This window comes from Euwallacea similis, chromosome 28 (assembly GCF_039881205.1).
Source record: "Euwallacea similis isolate ESF13 chromosome 28, ESF131.1, whole genome shotgun sequence".
In the NCBI taxonomy this organism is placed as follows: Eukaryota; Metazoa; Arthropoda; class Insecta; order Coleoptera; family Curculionidae; genus Euwallacea; species Euwallacea similis.
The window spans coordinates 1,083,961-1,097,674 of NC_089636.1; the positions used below are offsets into that span (position 1 = coordinate 1,083,961).

Sequence of the window (13,714 nt, forward strand, 5' to 3'; positions counted from 1 at the left end):
TAGCTGATTGTATATTTGCTAACCAACCCTCCTGGTTATGGCACAAGGCCTACCCCCAAAAAATTAAAGCAGCAAATGAGACGTGCACGTATTAAAAAATAATTTATTTTATCCCAAAATTTCACAAAAATATGCTTCAAAATCAATCACTTTAAGTCTAGGAAATAGTTGAAACATCTTTAACTGTAAGTAAATAATCAAATGGAGTAGGTAGGTGCACTCCATATAGAAAATATTCGGAGAGGCAACAAGTGAGTATAAAGCAACTTTTAAAACTTTAACTCTGAAAAATTAAAACCTTGAGAGTTAGTACACAAATATACACCGGGTAAGTTGCAGTGTTGCTACTTACAAAATGTCTTGCAACTTTGCCTTTGCAACCAACACTTTCTAAATCATTTGAATCATTAAAAAGTCCAGTATACATCAACCTACAGTTAAGAGAGAGACATTTTAATCTATCTATCTTCTTTATATGAACAAATCACAAACTATATTTAAAATCTAAAAAACTCATTGCCATATTAAAAATCCAATGTGACTTCTCAATGTAATAACGAAACAAAACAGTCATAAAATTCTTGGAAGAAATTATTGTCCACAGATCAAAACCTAACACCTTAATAGCACATTACTTCTACTCATACTCGTAGCAATATGTTTAAGGTTAAGGACATGTTCACTAATTCACCGTCTATCTACCTGCATCTGCTGTATTTGTTGCATTTGTTGCATCTGCTGTTGCTGTGGCACTTGCATTTGTTGGTGTTGTTGCATTTGTTGCTGTTGATGGTGCAACTGTTGCATGCTTGTCGGCATACTAGGCATCATTTGACTGGGAGGCTGAATACCTGGTAGATTTGTAACTGGTGAGGGAGGAATTGAGCCACCACTGGTTCCAGCACCGGAAGGGGTTGTTCCACCACCTTGAAAATACAAGTACAAAATAAATATATATATACAATATATACCATACAATACAAAGCTTACCTGCTTGTGCTGGACTCTTGGCGTAACTATGTAAATCTGCTAAAAGGTTCTGCCACACGACAATTTTATCATAATGTCTCTTAATTAGTTCCTCTTTTCTTCCTAATTCCAGCTTAAGTTCATTTATATCTTCTTTAACATTCATTTCGGGTTTTAATGCGGAGAGTAGGAATCTCTTTTGAAGGAAAAAAGCCTCCATTTGCCTTGCCAAGTCAATAAATCGGTGCATTGTATGCTCTACTTCCACTTTTATTTCATCTTTATCCACTGTGGGAACAGCTTCCTCTTTTGTGAGTACATTTAAGCAAGACTAAAAAGTAAGGAAGGCTAATTATTAATCAATATAGTTCAGTAATAAAGTATTCTTTAAATAAAGTTTATGTAGTAAACTAGCATTGTTGTTGGGTGTATAAAATGTAGTAAAAGTCTTGCTACACAAAAGTGGACCATAACAAAGAATATTCGGCAAAAAAGATTTTTGTCTAATGAGAAACTAATGCAGCTACTGAAGGATTTAATGTAGGATTAAATTAAAAAATTCTACTTTTGTACCCTCTTGTGAAGATGTATGGCGATGAGGCATACTAAGAAGGCAATAAGGGTGCACAACCTGTAACAAAACATACCTGAAACGCTTCTTCAAATTCGTCAACTAAATTTCCATTACCATTCGTTGGGGTTGCCATTGCTGATACAGGGGGTGATGGTTCTTTGAGAGGATTCATGGGAAATTCGTTTGAGGGTGGAGATGGCTTGAAGGCTGTTGGAGTTTTTCTTGGTGTGCTATCTATAGCATTACAATAAAGTTCTTTTTATTCTCACTAGTCATGAAAGGACTCGCCGCTTTTGACCTATTTGTTGTAAATATAGAATATTTCTCTATTAAATTGGGTTTTTATTTCTCTTAAGAGGGTTTTCCGGGTGGAGTTATGTATTGATTTAAATTTAAAGAAAGAAAAATGGTTGAAAGTGTGACTGTCAAAGAGTTTTTGGCGCCGGCGCCCATGCAACATAAAATATGAGAGAGATTGACAGAGTGAAGAGTTTACGCTTTTAGAACAGCCACTCGGGAATCATTTAGCTGTGTAGATAGAGCATCTAGAACTGGCGGGTACTCTCAATGGTACTATATATAGGATGGCCCAAAAGTATGTCAAACCGCAAAATTACCCATAACAGTGGTGTGAAGTGTCAGTAATATTTTATAGTTGGCATATCTAACAGGTTTATATATATGTAGGAAAGTTGTTCCAACTTTTAAACATTTCTTCTTAATGATTCTAAGATATTTTGCTGCAAATAACTGAAAAATGGTAAGAAATAAAGAGACAACGTAACGTAAGGAATGAAAAAAAGGTTTTAAATAGAACAGAGAAGTTTCATATTTCAGAATAAACGATCAGTGCGCCATAAAAGTTAAGAGTTGTAAAAAAGACCTCTAAGAAAAATATCACCGGAAAACAATAACTTTAAACTTTGCTATTCTGTATACTATACACGAAATATTTGCGAACCCATATTTACATGAACTTTTTACCTTATTTCTAGCCGTAGAATATGTTGTTTAAATTATGCAATCTAATTTCGGGACACCTTGTAGAATTAAGTCTGATTTTTCACCGTCCTCCGGCTCTTGATTGTAAAAGTTGCTTCAAATGCAGCTGTAGCAGCAGAATAACTGTCCTTACTGCAGCTGCTGGATAACCTTTACCTTTAGTTTCAACAACCTTGTATCTACTTGTTAGTTCAGGTTAACTAACGGCGGTCGGTCTTAACTTAGCTTTTAAAGAATTGCGGTTCTTACCTACAACAGGGAGCTGCCCCCAAGAGAGAGATCCTGCCAAAAGAGATGTTTCGAATGGAACATCGCACATGGGCTGGTGTCACCCCCTAAACGCATTCATTTATTCAAAATTGCTTTAATATACCGCCAACCCCACTTCGCAATACCTACTTCCAAAGAGATTATTTTTCAGTCGCTGCGTAGCCTTACAATAACATGCAAATTCACACGGTTAATAACAACACTTGATGGCTTAATTATTGAGCAATAAATTACTTTAGGCGACTAAAGCTGTAGGGGAAGGTCCGACGCTGTGGGTAATCCGGCTCACGGCAGCTTATCCGCTTTCCTAAATCCGGTCTTCCGGCCTCATTATGCTGCTCCCTGGGAATCCAGATATTGTTTTCTTGATTGCATTAGAATCTGCCTACTCGATTCTACGATAAAACTCGAAAAAGGTGACGGCGTCGCAGTCTTGCTTCCGCAAAGGTATACGTCCCGTTTCTAAGGAAGAACCATGCCCATCTGAGTAACCAGGTCGGTTAAACTGGGGCAAAGGTCAGAGTTCAAGAATATGAGTTTGATGAGTTGTAACCGGACTTTTCACGAAAATTAAAAAAAACTTTTTGCCAATCAAGCGCTTCTTTTACAGCGAAGTCTCAATTTACGTGTTTGAAAAGATAACTCGGTCAGTTACGACTATGGCGTCGACTTTATCCACTGAAAAGATTTTAATATTATTTTCTTTACGCGTAAAAAATTAAGCGCGTTTTACAATATCGTTAAAAAACTTAGTTAATTAGCTGAGCTACTGACCTGGCTTCAAACCACTGCACTTTTCACCTTCAAATCGGACATCGAAGCTCCTCCACCATTTTTTGCTTGACCGAGAGATTTTTGATGTGACGTAAACGCGGTAACAAATAGTCAATTGTTTCGAACCATCATGGCGGTTTAGAGCCGCCGTCGATAAAAATGCCAAAACAATTCAATGCGCAGAGACAATGCACAAAACTTCAATTTCTCTAAAAAATTGCGGGAATTTTTAGTACAAGAATATTTGTTTCTTGCTAATGGACTTGTGATATTTAGTGATGGTGTGAAACTAACGAGGATGCACGGAAGAGTGACAAATAGTTCACCCTTAAAGCGCTTTATTACGAATTGCGTCCCAGAAGTGATTCGTGAAGGCATCGGGAACTCAAGGTTAGTTCAGGCTAGTTGAAAGTTAAGGTAACCACTGTTTGTAATCATGTAACGGCACTTTTTGCGAAAATCAGAAAAATAAACTATTTTCCGGCATCAGCACCAAATCCGCCACTAACATATGCAAATCGATCTGCAGACCACTACTGGGCTACGGACACACGCTGGGGACAAATGCCTCGGTCAAGACAAAAAAACGCACATAAATAACAGAACAAATTGCACTAAGACTGATAACAAAGATCAGACACCCTCAAAACCCCCCACACAACCCATTCAACGAACACAACTAAAATTACGGAAAACTTACTACAATTACAAACTAATTGGAAAAACAACTCTATCAACTGGACCATACTTAACCCCCTTTGCCAGACGAAAATCCCGATATCTCTCCCCTCCCACGGCCCTGTTGGAGCATTATTCAAACTGAAAAATGTTCACTTTTCTTCTATCGCGTTTTAACACCTATTTTTTCAGTTAAGCAGATTCAAGAACAGTATTATAAAACACAACTTATTGTAACATAGGCAGAAAGACCAGGCAGAGAGAAGTTGGTTGATAGCCTGTTTCTAATGAAATGAAGATTTTATATATATGTATATACAGGGTGTTCGATTTATCATGCACATGCGATTTTCTCGAAAACCAAGAATTTAATACAAAAATGTTTGAAATAAAGTTTGTTCGGGGTAAAGGAGCGCTTCTTTTGACAGAATTTTTTTCCAAAACGCTGTCATTTAGAAGGTCTTTTCAAGGTCATCCGCATTTTTTCTAATGGAAACACTAGATTTTTTTGACAAAAATGGATACACCACTAAAAACTGAAAAACATTTGTTTGAAACATTTTTCGATTCAAAGCTTTTCTAATTAATTTATTCAAGGAAATAATCAAAAATTAAGTAAAGCATGGAATTGGAGTTGTTACCTATGTTTACTAGAAGGATATTAATATTACTTTCTTTCCGCAGAAAATTGAATGCGTTTTAGAACATTGTGCTAAAATTCAATTTGTTACCGGCGCCACTGATCTAGCTTCGAACCACTGTACTTTTCATTTTCAAATCGGGCCTTGCAACTCGATTATTCGTTCTAGTTTCCCAGAGATGTTTAATACGTCATATTGATTTAATTCGGTATAAAACCTGAATTGCTTTCCATCATGGTGTCTCAGTCACCTTCGGCAAAAATACCAAAATAATGCACTGCGTAGAGATAATGCAAAAGACGATGCAAAACCTTAATTTTTCAAAAAAATGACTTGAATTTTTACTGTAAGAATCTATATTTTCTGCTAATGGATATTCAGCAATAATATCAGTAGATATTTCTATACTGTTGAGACGAAAATTAAAGTCAAAGCAAACGCTAAAATTAAACAAACGTGAATGCATAAAAAAGTGTCAAATCACTCACCCTTGAAGAACTTCTTTAGGTAGTGCGTTCCAGAAAATTCGTGCAAGCATCAGAAATTTAAGATTAGTTTAAGTTAACTTAACTATCATTTATGATCATATAACGACACTTTTCGTGAAAACCAGAAAAATGAACTTTTTTCCATGCTCTCCATCAATCAAGTGCTTCTGGTATCATAGTATACCCAGTTCAGACGACTCTGAATATGGATCAACTTTTTAATATATCATCTTAATTAGTTACACGATTATAAGATATTTCTTGCTTAAAATGGCTTCAAGAATACGTCTCTTAAATTTATCAAGTAACTCATGCAACTCCTTGTATAAATGATTATGCGTATACAGCGTGTCTCACAATTCATGGGGCCACTCTCATATCTCAGGAACCGCTTACGCGGATTATTCCAAATTTGAGTTATTTACGTATCTTTAAATTGCGACTTTGATTTGATCAAGATCATTTCCTTTTGCCATTTACGTACGTTTTTATGTTAAAAAATAATTTAAACGTTTTAGCATTAAATAATTATATCTGAGGTTGCTAGGAGACATCAGCCAATTATAATTATTTTATTATTTTCAGTTTAAGGAACAAACTAGAGCGCTGAATGTCCACGGTCCAATCCCTGCTACCTTCATTACTTTTTTACATTATTTTTGTCAATAACAATAGCGCTATTTGCTAAAATAATTAGATATAATAAAAACGATTTATTTGCCGCATTTCATAATTATTTAACGCTAGTAACAAGACAATGTTAATGATTTGCATATTAAATTAAAGATTTTCATTTCAAATTTCATATTTCAAAGACGGTCGATCCTATTTCAACAAAATTTTACATCAGGGGGTCCTTGACGATGCTCTTTCACAAAACGTAAAAAAAATGGAGTTAGAACTGCCCTAATGATTGTTTTCTTATAATCGACATCTATTTTTTCTTCTAAAAACGTACGCCAATGGCAAAAAGAATGATCTTGACCAAATCAAAATCGCAATTAAAATACACTCAAATGACCCAAATTAGAAATAAATCGCTTAAGTAGTTTCTGAGATATGAAGGTGGCTCCGTGAATTGTAAAACACGCTGTATATGTATGCAATTTGAGTTCCTTTGTACAAACTTTAGAAACGAGGAAAATTTTAGTATATTTTTGTAATAGATTATAAAAAATATGTATTATGTGTTGTTCATATAGCCCATTTCTAGGCGCATGTTAAGAATAACGTTTTATTTCCTATTTTACCTACTTACGCCTTTCCTTTCTCCTCCTTAATGCAGCATTATTAATGGTTTTTGCCCAAATCCCTTGTGATTTAACGTAGCTAGGGAGAATTGCAAAACCTTAATTGAATTATTATACATTTATCTTCAGGGGAGATGTTAAATCAAATGACGCAAATATGGTACATAACAAATATATTATTGAGAGCAAAATAAACAATTAATATGAGTTTGTATGTAAATTACATCCTGTGTCATCTTTATTGGCTAAATTTTAAATTACGATTTTTATTAATTTTTGGCTAAAATAGTATTTACATTTCATAAAGGTACCTACTTACCTAATTATTGTTAAGAACCTCATAGTATAGGTCTGTTTTACATAACAATAATTATTATAACGTCATAATTGAGACAATACAACACATATTGATAAAAAAAGGGTGAATAAGATTCTTTGAAAGACCATTAAAAATTTACTTATATGAGGTGTTCCACTAGAATATTTAGACCAAAGATCCTACTTATAAAATTAACAGATCAGTATTTTCCCTTTTTGTTTAAAAGTTCTTCATTTAAGCTTTATATCAAGTTTAACCAATCTGTATAAGTATTTCAAGCAAGGTACCATTTACGTAGAAAACATGTAGAATCGTTGCTATTGGAATATGACGCATCCTAGCAAAAATCATCAAGAGGCAAAAGATTTTCAAATGAAATTAAGAATCAAATGGCGTAAATAATAAAAAAAATCTTTTAAGATATTATGGGCCCTTAAGTCCTTAGACCGATAATTATGGAAGAGCGGTATATTCTTTTCTTAAATTATATGATCAAAAAAGTAAGGCTGGCGAAATATCATCTCAATACGCGGAAAGATATTAAAAAAAAATCAAAAAGAGGCCTTTGTTCAAAAACCCCTGGAGCCTAGACAAGGAGTTTTTAGACTAAAAATTCAAAATACCGACGTATTAATTTTATTAGTACAATTTGGTCGGAACTGTTGTAGTTTAATTTAGGACACCCTGTAGAATCTTATCGACGCATATTATGAACTGTCATTGTCAACAAAGTGTGTATCATACAGCTTCAAATTATTATTAAAACATTTAAGAATATACAATTAACTCAATAAGCGTTGCTTTAATGGATTAAAAATTATTCAATAGATTACGTGTGCTCTTTAATAAAAGCTGGAGTACATTATCTAGAACATGCCATTTAAATTTTTGGTTAAAACCGGAACCAGCATAAAAAGTTTATTTATCGGGGAAAGCCAGGGCTATGTTCAGTTGACCAGCAAATTTCGAGAAACTAAAAGAATTGTATATTCAGTACCTACACTTCACCTTTATACTGAATATACAGGGTGCGGCAGGCGTTAATTTTATACCCCCCTCCCCCTCTCCCATGGTACCACACCCTAAAGGCCTAAAGGTAACACAGTCCCCCTAAAGGTACTACTTTAGGAACACATACGGATAAAAAAATGTATTAAAGGGTATCATAATTTCGTGTTGTAAACTTTTCTGTATCCATAATTGGTATCAACCAACCTATTCCTCTATAAGAAACCTGCGCATTCAAATTAATATTTTTGGAAGAAAATAAACAAAAATTTGGTGACAAATTTGATCAATAAACCAAGTTTGAAAGTGAAATTTGTCCAAGTTTTACTTGGCGAAAGTGCCTATAAAAGATTATTTTGGTCCTACTAAACGCTAATGAAATACCAGCATTGTTCCGCACACCTGCCGTTCCTTATGCGCAAAACTTAATAGACCATATTACTTTGACATCGCATAATTTCCAACATCCCTTTAACTGCTGTAAGTGTCCAAGGGTTCAATGCTACCCCCAGCACAAGGCCAATATGAAGCCGAATGGAACAAGCCCTGCTGCTGCGCCCTGGGCGGTAAGATCCGAGGGATCATTGCGTTGTGCTCATGGTGATTGGCTGAAAACATGGTCAATCCTAAGTCACTTTGGTGCGCTTGGTACTTGTAATGGGTAGAAATATCGCCCTGCCCTTGGAACTGAGCTTGGCAGGCTGCCATCAGTCCGTGAAAGTCGAACTTGTAAGCGTATCGCTTTCCGTGCACTTTGGACATTATGTTCTTGTCGTAATAGTACCTGAAATTGGTTTAGGTTTTGCGGAAAACAATGAGAAACGACAGACACTATGATGGTATTTACCGGGTGGTTCTGCAAAGGGTTTTCAACCTCCGCAAAATTTTGCAGAATTTTCCGAATAAAAATTTTAGTTTTTCGTCCTGTAATTTGCCATTTTTTGACACACACGAAAGTTATATACGACTTCGGATTGGAAATGGCCGTAAAATTTCCTTTGCAGTGATGTATCACAAAGTGATATTTGGATTCAAAACGGCGGCAACAGACGCTTGCACGGATCGGGTAATAAATATCTGCGGCCACCCCGAAGTCCCGATCTAAATACCTTAAATTTTTTTTTTGGGTTTTTTTGAAACTATTGGTATACAAATCTATACCACTTAGTGAAAAATATTTCGAAAATTATTAGAGACGCGTGTTCTGTCACAGGCTCCCCTTTGATGTAAAATAGTTGGGAGTATCAACTTATCGGCATTGGTAAGGAGCTAGGTCGACTTTTTACCTTGCTAAGGCGCAGGTGGTGTTACCTATCGGATAGCTTAAAACACTTAATTTTAAGCACCATTGCTTCGAAGACACCCTGTATAATCTTCGGGTCAGGGCGCTACTCCTCATAATAAACGGTCGGTTTTACGGGGGTTGTAGGGGGGTTTCTTACCTGAGCGCCCGACTAAGTTTGTCATAATTCATGTTGGGCTTCGATTTTCTTTCCCCCCATCGTCGGGCAACTTCGTCTGGATCCGTAAGCTTAAATTCTCCGTTGGAGCCTTCCCAAACTATACAGCTGGCATTAGACGAATCGCCGAGCAGCTCTAAGAGAAATTGCCACAGTTGGATCTGGCCGCTGCCTTGTGCGACCAATCGCTGTGTAGCTGCGTTGAAAAGTTGATGCGACTCTGTGGGTGTGGCTGAAAAAGTGTCAGCTCATTTGGGAAATATTTAAATTTGCGTAATCCCCGCTTAGGGGGCCGCAAATTTTGCGAGAGGTATTTCCAGTTATTTCAAGAATAGAATAAGGGCATATCGGTAAATTTGTTAATTGAGGTGCTGCTTTTCGTCCTGGATTATAGTCAATTTCCACCAGGGATTCTAAACTTTCAGAGTGGCGCAAATTGGCGGTGTGCCATTGAGAAACGTATTAAATTTTTTTCAATTTTGTCCTTCTATCTTTACTCTTCTTGAGAACTGTCTGGATATATACATGTATATACAATGTGATCATGTTATAAACTTTGAGGCTGGATTTACCTCAATAATCCTCTGGATCAGATCTGATCGCGAACATCTCAATTTCATAATACAGGATGTTAAAGTTTAAAATTTATATATTTTTTTTTACCTAATTTAACGGTATGGGCATATCATAACTAGAATGGCAGAACAACAATGTAAATTACGAAAAACAGGACTGGGCTTATGTTCTTTTCACTGATGTGTATAGATTAGATTTGAGGTCAGATTTTAGTAGAATTAGTATGTGGAGGAGATTCGAAGAATTGTTTTAAAACTAGTTGAGAAGTGGATCAATACCGAAGGGCAAAAATTGTGGTTTAGGCTGAAATCTAAATTTTTTCTACTCCTCTTATTTTCTAATTTTCTTCTCGTTTTCTTCTAATTTTACATCCCGTTGTCTGGCCACACACACAGTTTGTTCTGATACATGATAATCGTCATCTACACGTAAAGAAAAGCGAAGCATGAGTATATCCATATCAGGGCCACCTGTATCCCCCGATTTAAATCCAACAAACTAAAACTCAGTAGTTTCAAATTCAATAGAACGTATTTGCTGAGATATGCCTAAGATATGCTTTGTGGCATAATATTTCAAATAATAGAGGAGCTTATAAACTGTTTGCGTGCAGAATGACAGAATACTGATTAAAATGCCATCAACTATCTAGCGCCTAGGTATGCTGTAATTAACAACAGTGGTAGCTATACGAGTAGTAGCTGAGTGTTGAAAAAAGTTGTTTTTTACTTAAATAATTGGCATTCCCTACACCTTCTATGTGCCAAACGATAGAAAAACACACAAAGCACATATTCGTTTTTTATTTTCTGCAGATGCTAAGTAAACCCTAAACTTCATCGAATTTGAACAAGAAAATCTCATAAAATTCGTATAAACAGTGGACGAGGTATTGAGAGCATCCCAGACTTTGGTTACAGACTATAAAATTATAAATAGTTTCAAATTTTTAATAACACAGATTGGATGTTTTGTTACACTTTTCCGACAAAAGAGATTGCTGCTTTTCCTCCCTCTATAATTATTTAAGTTAAAATAATTGAAATTTAACATAAAATTGTGGTTACGATTAATTTTATTAGCAAATGCGATTTATAAAGGTAAAAGAAACTTACATTAGTACGTCAAAATGAATTTATCTTTGACAAAATGGAGGAGGTCTGTTAAATTATTGTTTAGCCTTATTTAATAATTATTATAATTAACGTAATTGGAAAGAGAAACATTTCCAAAATGTTCCCAGGATTGTTGCAGGATTATACACTTTCCCTTCCCTAGTATTTTTCCTGTATTGATGTCTTTTAGTATACATATTTTGAAGTACATCATAGATTGGAGACTTATGAGGTCATTTTAGAATATACACAAAATTTCCAGTAATCTATTGAATTAGAATAGGATAACAATATAAATTGGGAATAGAATAGAAATAAAATTGGATAGAAATGAAACTTAAAATTAATAAGATTGGTTCAATTTAGCGAAGAAAATACCTGACAAAGACAAATCGCTATCGGAGAAAATGTCCTTCTAGGGACAGTTCTAAACAGTATTTATTTCCTACATTACTTACCATGATAAATCATATTAGTAGATAATTTCCCATACAAGCAATGTTGCTCGACGGACGAGAATCTCCTTGCCACTAACAAATCCTCGGGAAAACACCTGGACGGCAGCCGCCACATGGCTGCCACTAATTACGAAACATCATTAAAAGACCAACGAAAAACGCGAAGAAAAATAGCCGTTCCGGAAAAGCCGAATTTCTGCATCAGCACCCTCGACGTTGACCCTTCAGCGTCTGGAAAACAAATGTTTAGGCGCCAAAGCGTTGCATCACGTAGCTACAGCTACTTCCGATAGAACCTTTTATAGTTACTTGGGCTTATGGAATTTTCCAGGATATATGAATTTTTAAAATGTACTGTGTGACATATATTATTCGTTCAAGATAAATTAATCTTAGACTATTTTCAAGAAAGTGATCAATGTGCTCTCTTAGCCACCCACAGCCCCAGATTTGTCACCTATTGAACACGCCTGGGACATTGTAGGTAAAATATTGCAAAATTTAACCCATCCCTCGTAAACTTCATTAGCGGCCCTTTGTAATGTTTTACAAATGGTCGGGAATTAAATCCCTCTCATTAAGTCGATGCGTAAACGTGTTTAGGAGTAAATACGAAATCGTGGAAGGCCGACTCGTTATTAATTTTTGTTGAGGATTTAACACTCAAATTTCGTTAATTTTTTTATGACAGAGAAAAAGAGAGAGGGGCAGAAGTGGGGAGAGAAAGAAAGCGAAAAATTCATATCAGAAACTAATGAGATAAAACAATTATTACTGGGTGTTCTATTTTCTATGTTACTCGGTATGTGCATTTATATTTATAGGAATGTGAGAAATTATTTCCTTCGTTCAAGAATGGCACTTCGCTCCTTAGGGAGACTTAGATTTGGATTGGAACAATTTTTTCAATATCACATTTTCAGACCAGTTCAAGAATTGAATAAATAATATACCCAGTGGCCTAGTTTTTAACAGAACTATGTGATTTATGAATGCTCTATTAGGAACTTTACCTAATAGTGTTCAGACTAATGGGGCTCATCCTGGTCCCTGCAGTAGATTTCTATGACCAAATTAAAATTTGTCTATATGTATATTCAAGGCACACCCTGTATATTGGGACATTTTCTTTTTTCTCGAGATTCTCCGTACACTAGTCATCGCTTCAGCAGTAAATCCTTTCAAGTGTTTTATTGTAGTTTCACATTTATTTAACTTCCTATATTTACTTTCCCCAATTGATTATACAGTCGATAAGGAGTTACGGGTTCTTATCTGGAATTTGCTCTTTTCTTTAGCTTAATGCGATCGTTTCCAATTCCGCTCATTTTCCGAGAAAATCGTTTCATGGCCGGGGGTGAGATTATATCGTTCGCATGAACGTCAATTATGGGAAGAGCTCGTATTTTTCACTCGTGTGGAAAGTGTGGTAGAGTGTGTGAGTGTTATGCTTTATTGCTACATTTCCAGGACATAAAACTCATTATCTAAATAGAGAGAGTTCCTCAGAGCATACCCATCACACCATAATATTCTATTGGCACCCTCGTGTAAATTTTAAACAATTTTCTTCGGGAATCCTTATTAAGATATGCTTGAAATTCCAGGCTATTGGCGGGACTTTAACACGAAATTCATGAAAAGTTATCATCTTGCCTGTGGGGCAAAGGCTTCGCCCTCGCAGCGGGGGTCCATCTAAAAGTCAAATGGGGCTCGGCTCTTTCGACTGTTCGAGGGATTTACTAAATGACAGGGCGCTCTCTCATGCAGGGAACGAACTCATTGTATTTATTTATCCGTCACACTTACCCGGGTCTTATGAACTTGATTTATGGTATTCGCACTTTAGTGAAAAACTGTTATTTTTGTTGCGTGGAATTGTTGAAAAAATTGTTTGAATGCGCCTGAAACACAAAGTGAAATTTTTTTTGGCCATGAAGAACGTCCACGAACAGAAAATGGAAATCGGCATCTTTCAAATGATGTGTCTGATTCCTCTACTTTCAATTTGAATTGAATTTCAATTTTTTAAATTAAAATTTAGAGGTTGTAGCTGATGGGAAAGGGGTGGGAAAAAGCCCTGAAATATGCAATAACAAAATCTGTATACCTATAATTCGTCAGTTTCCATC

At 35.6% G+C, this 13,714-nt stretch overlaps 2 protein-coding genes across 4 annotated transcripts in view; both read right to left on the reverse strand.

Annotated features, from left to right (window-relative positions):
• MED28 (mediator complex subunit 28) overlaps positions 1-13,714 on the reverse strand; it is a 71,258-nt gene that overhangs the window by 2,833 nt on the left and 54,711 nt on the right. For 2 of the 3 annotated variants that reach the window (XR_010752816.1, XM_066403219.1), the window contains exons 1-3: positions 1,617-1,946; positions 991-1,300; positions 703-926 (exon numbers count right to left, since the gene is read on the reverse strand). Coding sequence is in view for 2 of the 3 variants with exons in the window: in XM_066403219.1 (XP_066259316.1) it covers positions 703-926; positions 991-1,300; positions 1,617-1,715 (633 nt within the window). In the remaining variant the exon portion in view is untranslated. Of the gene's footprint in view, positions 1-702; positions 927-990; positions 1,301-1,616; positions 1,947-13,714 lie in introns of those variants that run through there. The other variant, XM_066403220.1, reaches the window with a different exon arrangement.
• LOC136417401 (transcriptional regulator ERG homolog) lies at positions 8,274-13,510 on the reverse strand. The gene is made up of 4 exons (XM_066403076.1): positions 13,392-13,510; positions 11,583-11,813; positions 9,416-9,665; positions 8,274-8,757 (listed from the first exon to the last, which is right to left on the reverse strand). The coding sequence occupies exons 2-4, from the start codon at positions 11,695-11,697 to the stop codon at positions 8,445-8,447; spliced, it is 678 nt and encodes a 225-aa protein (XP_066259173.1). The 5' UTR covers positions 11,698-11,813; positions 13,392-13,510; the 3' UTR covers positions 8,274-8,444.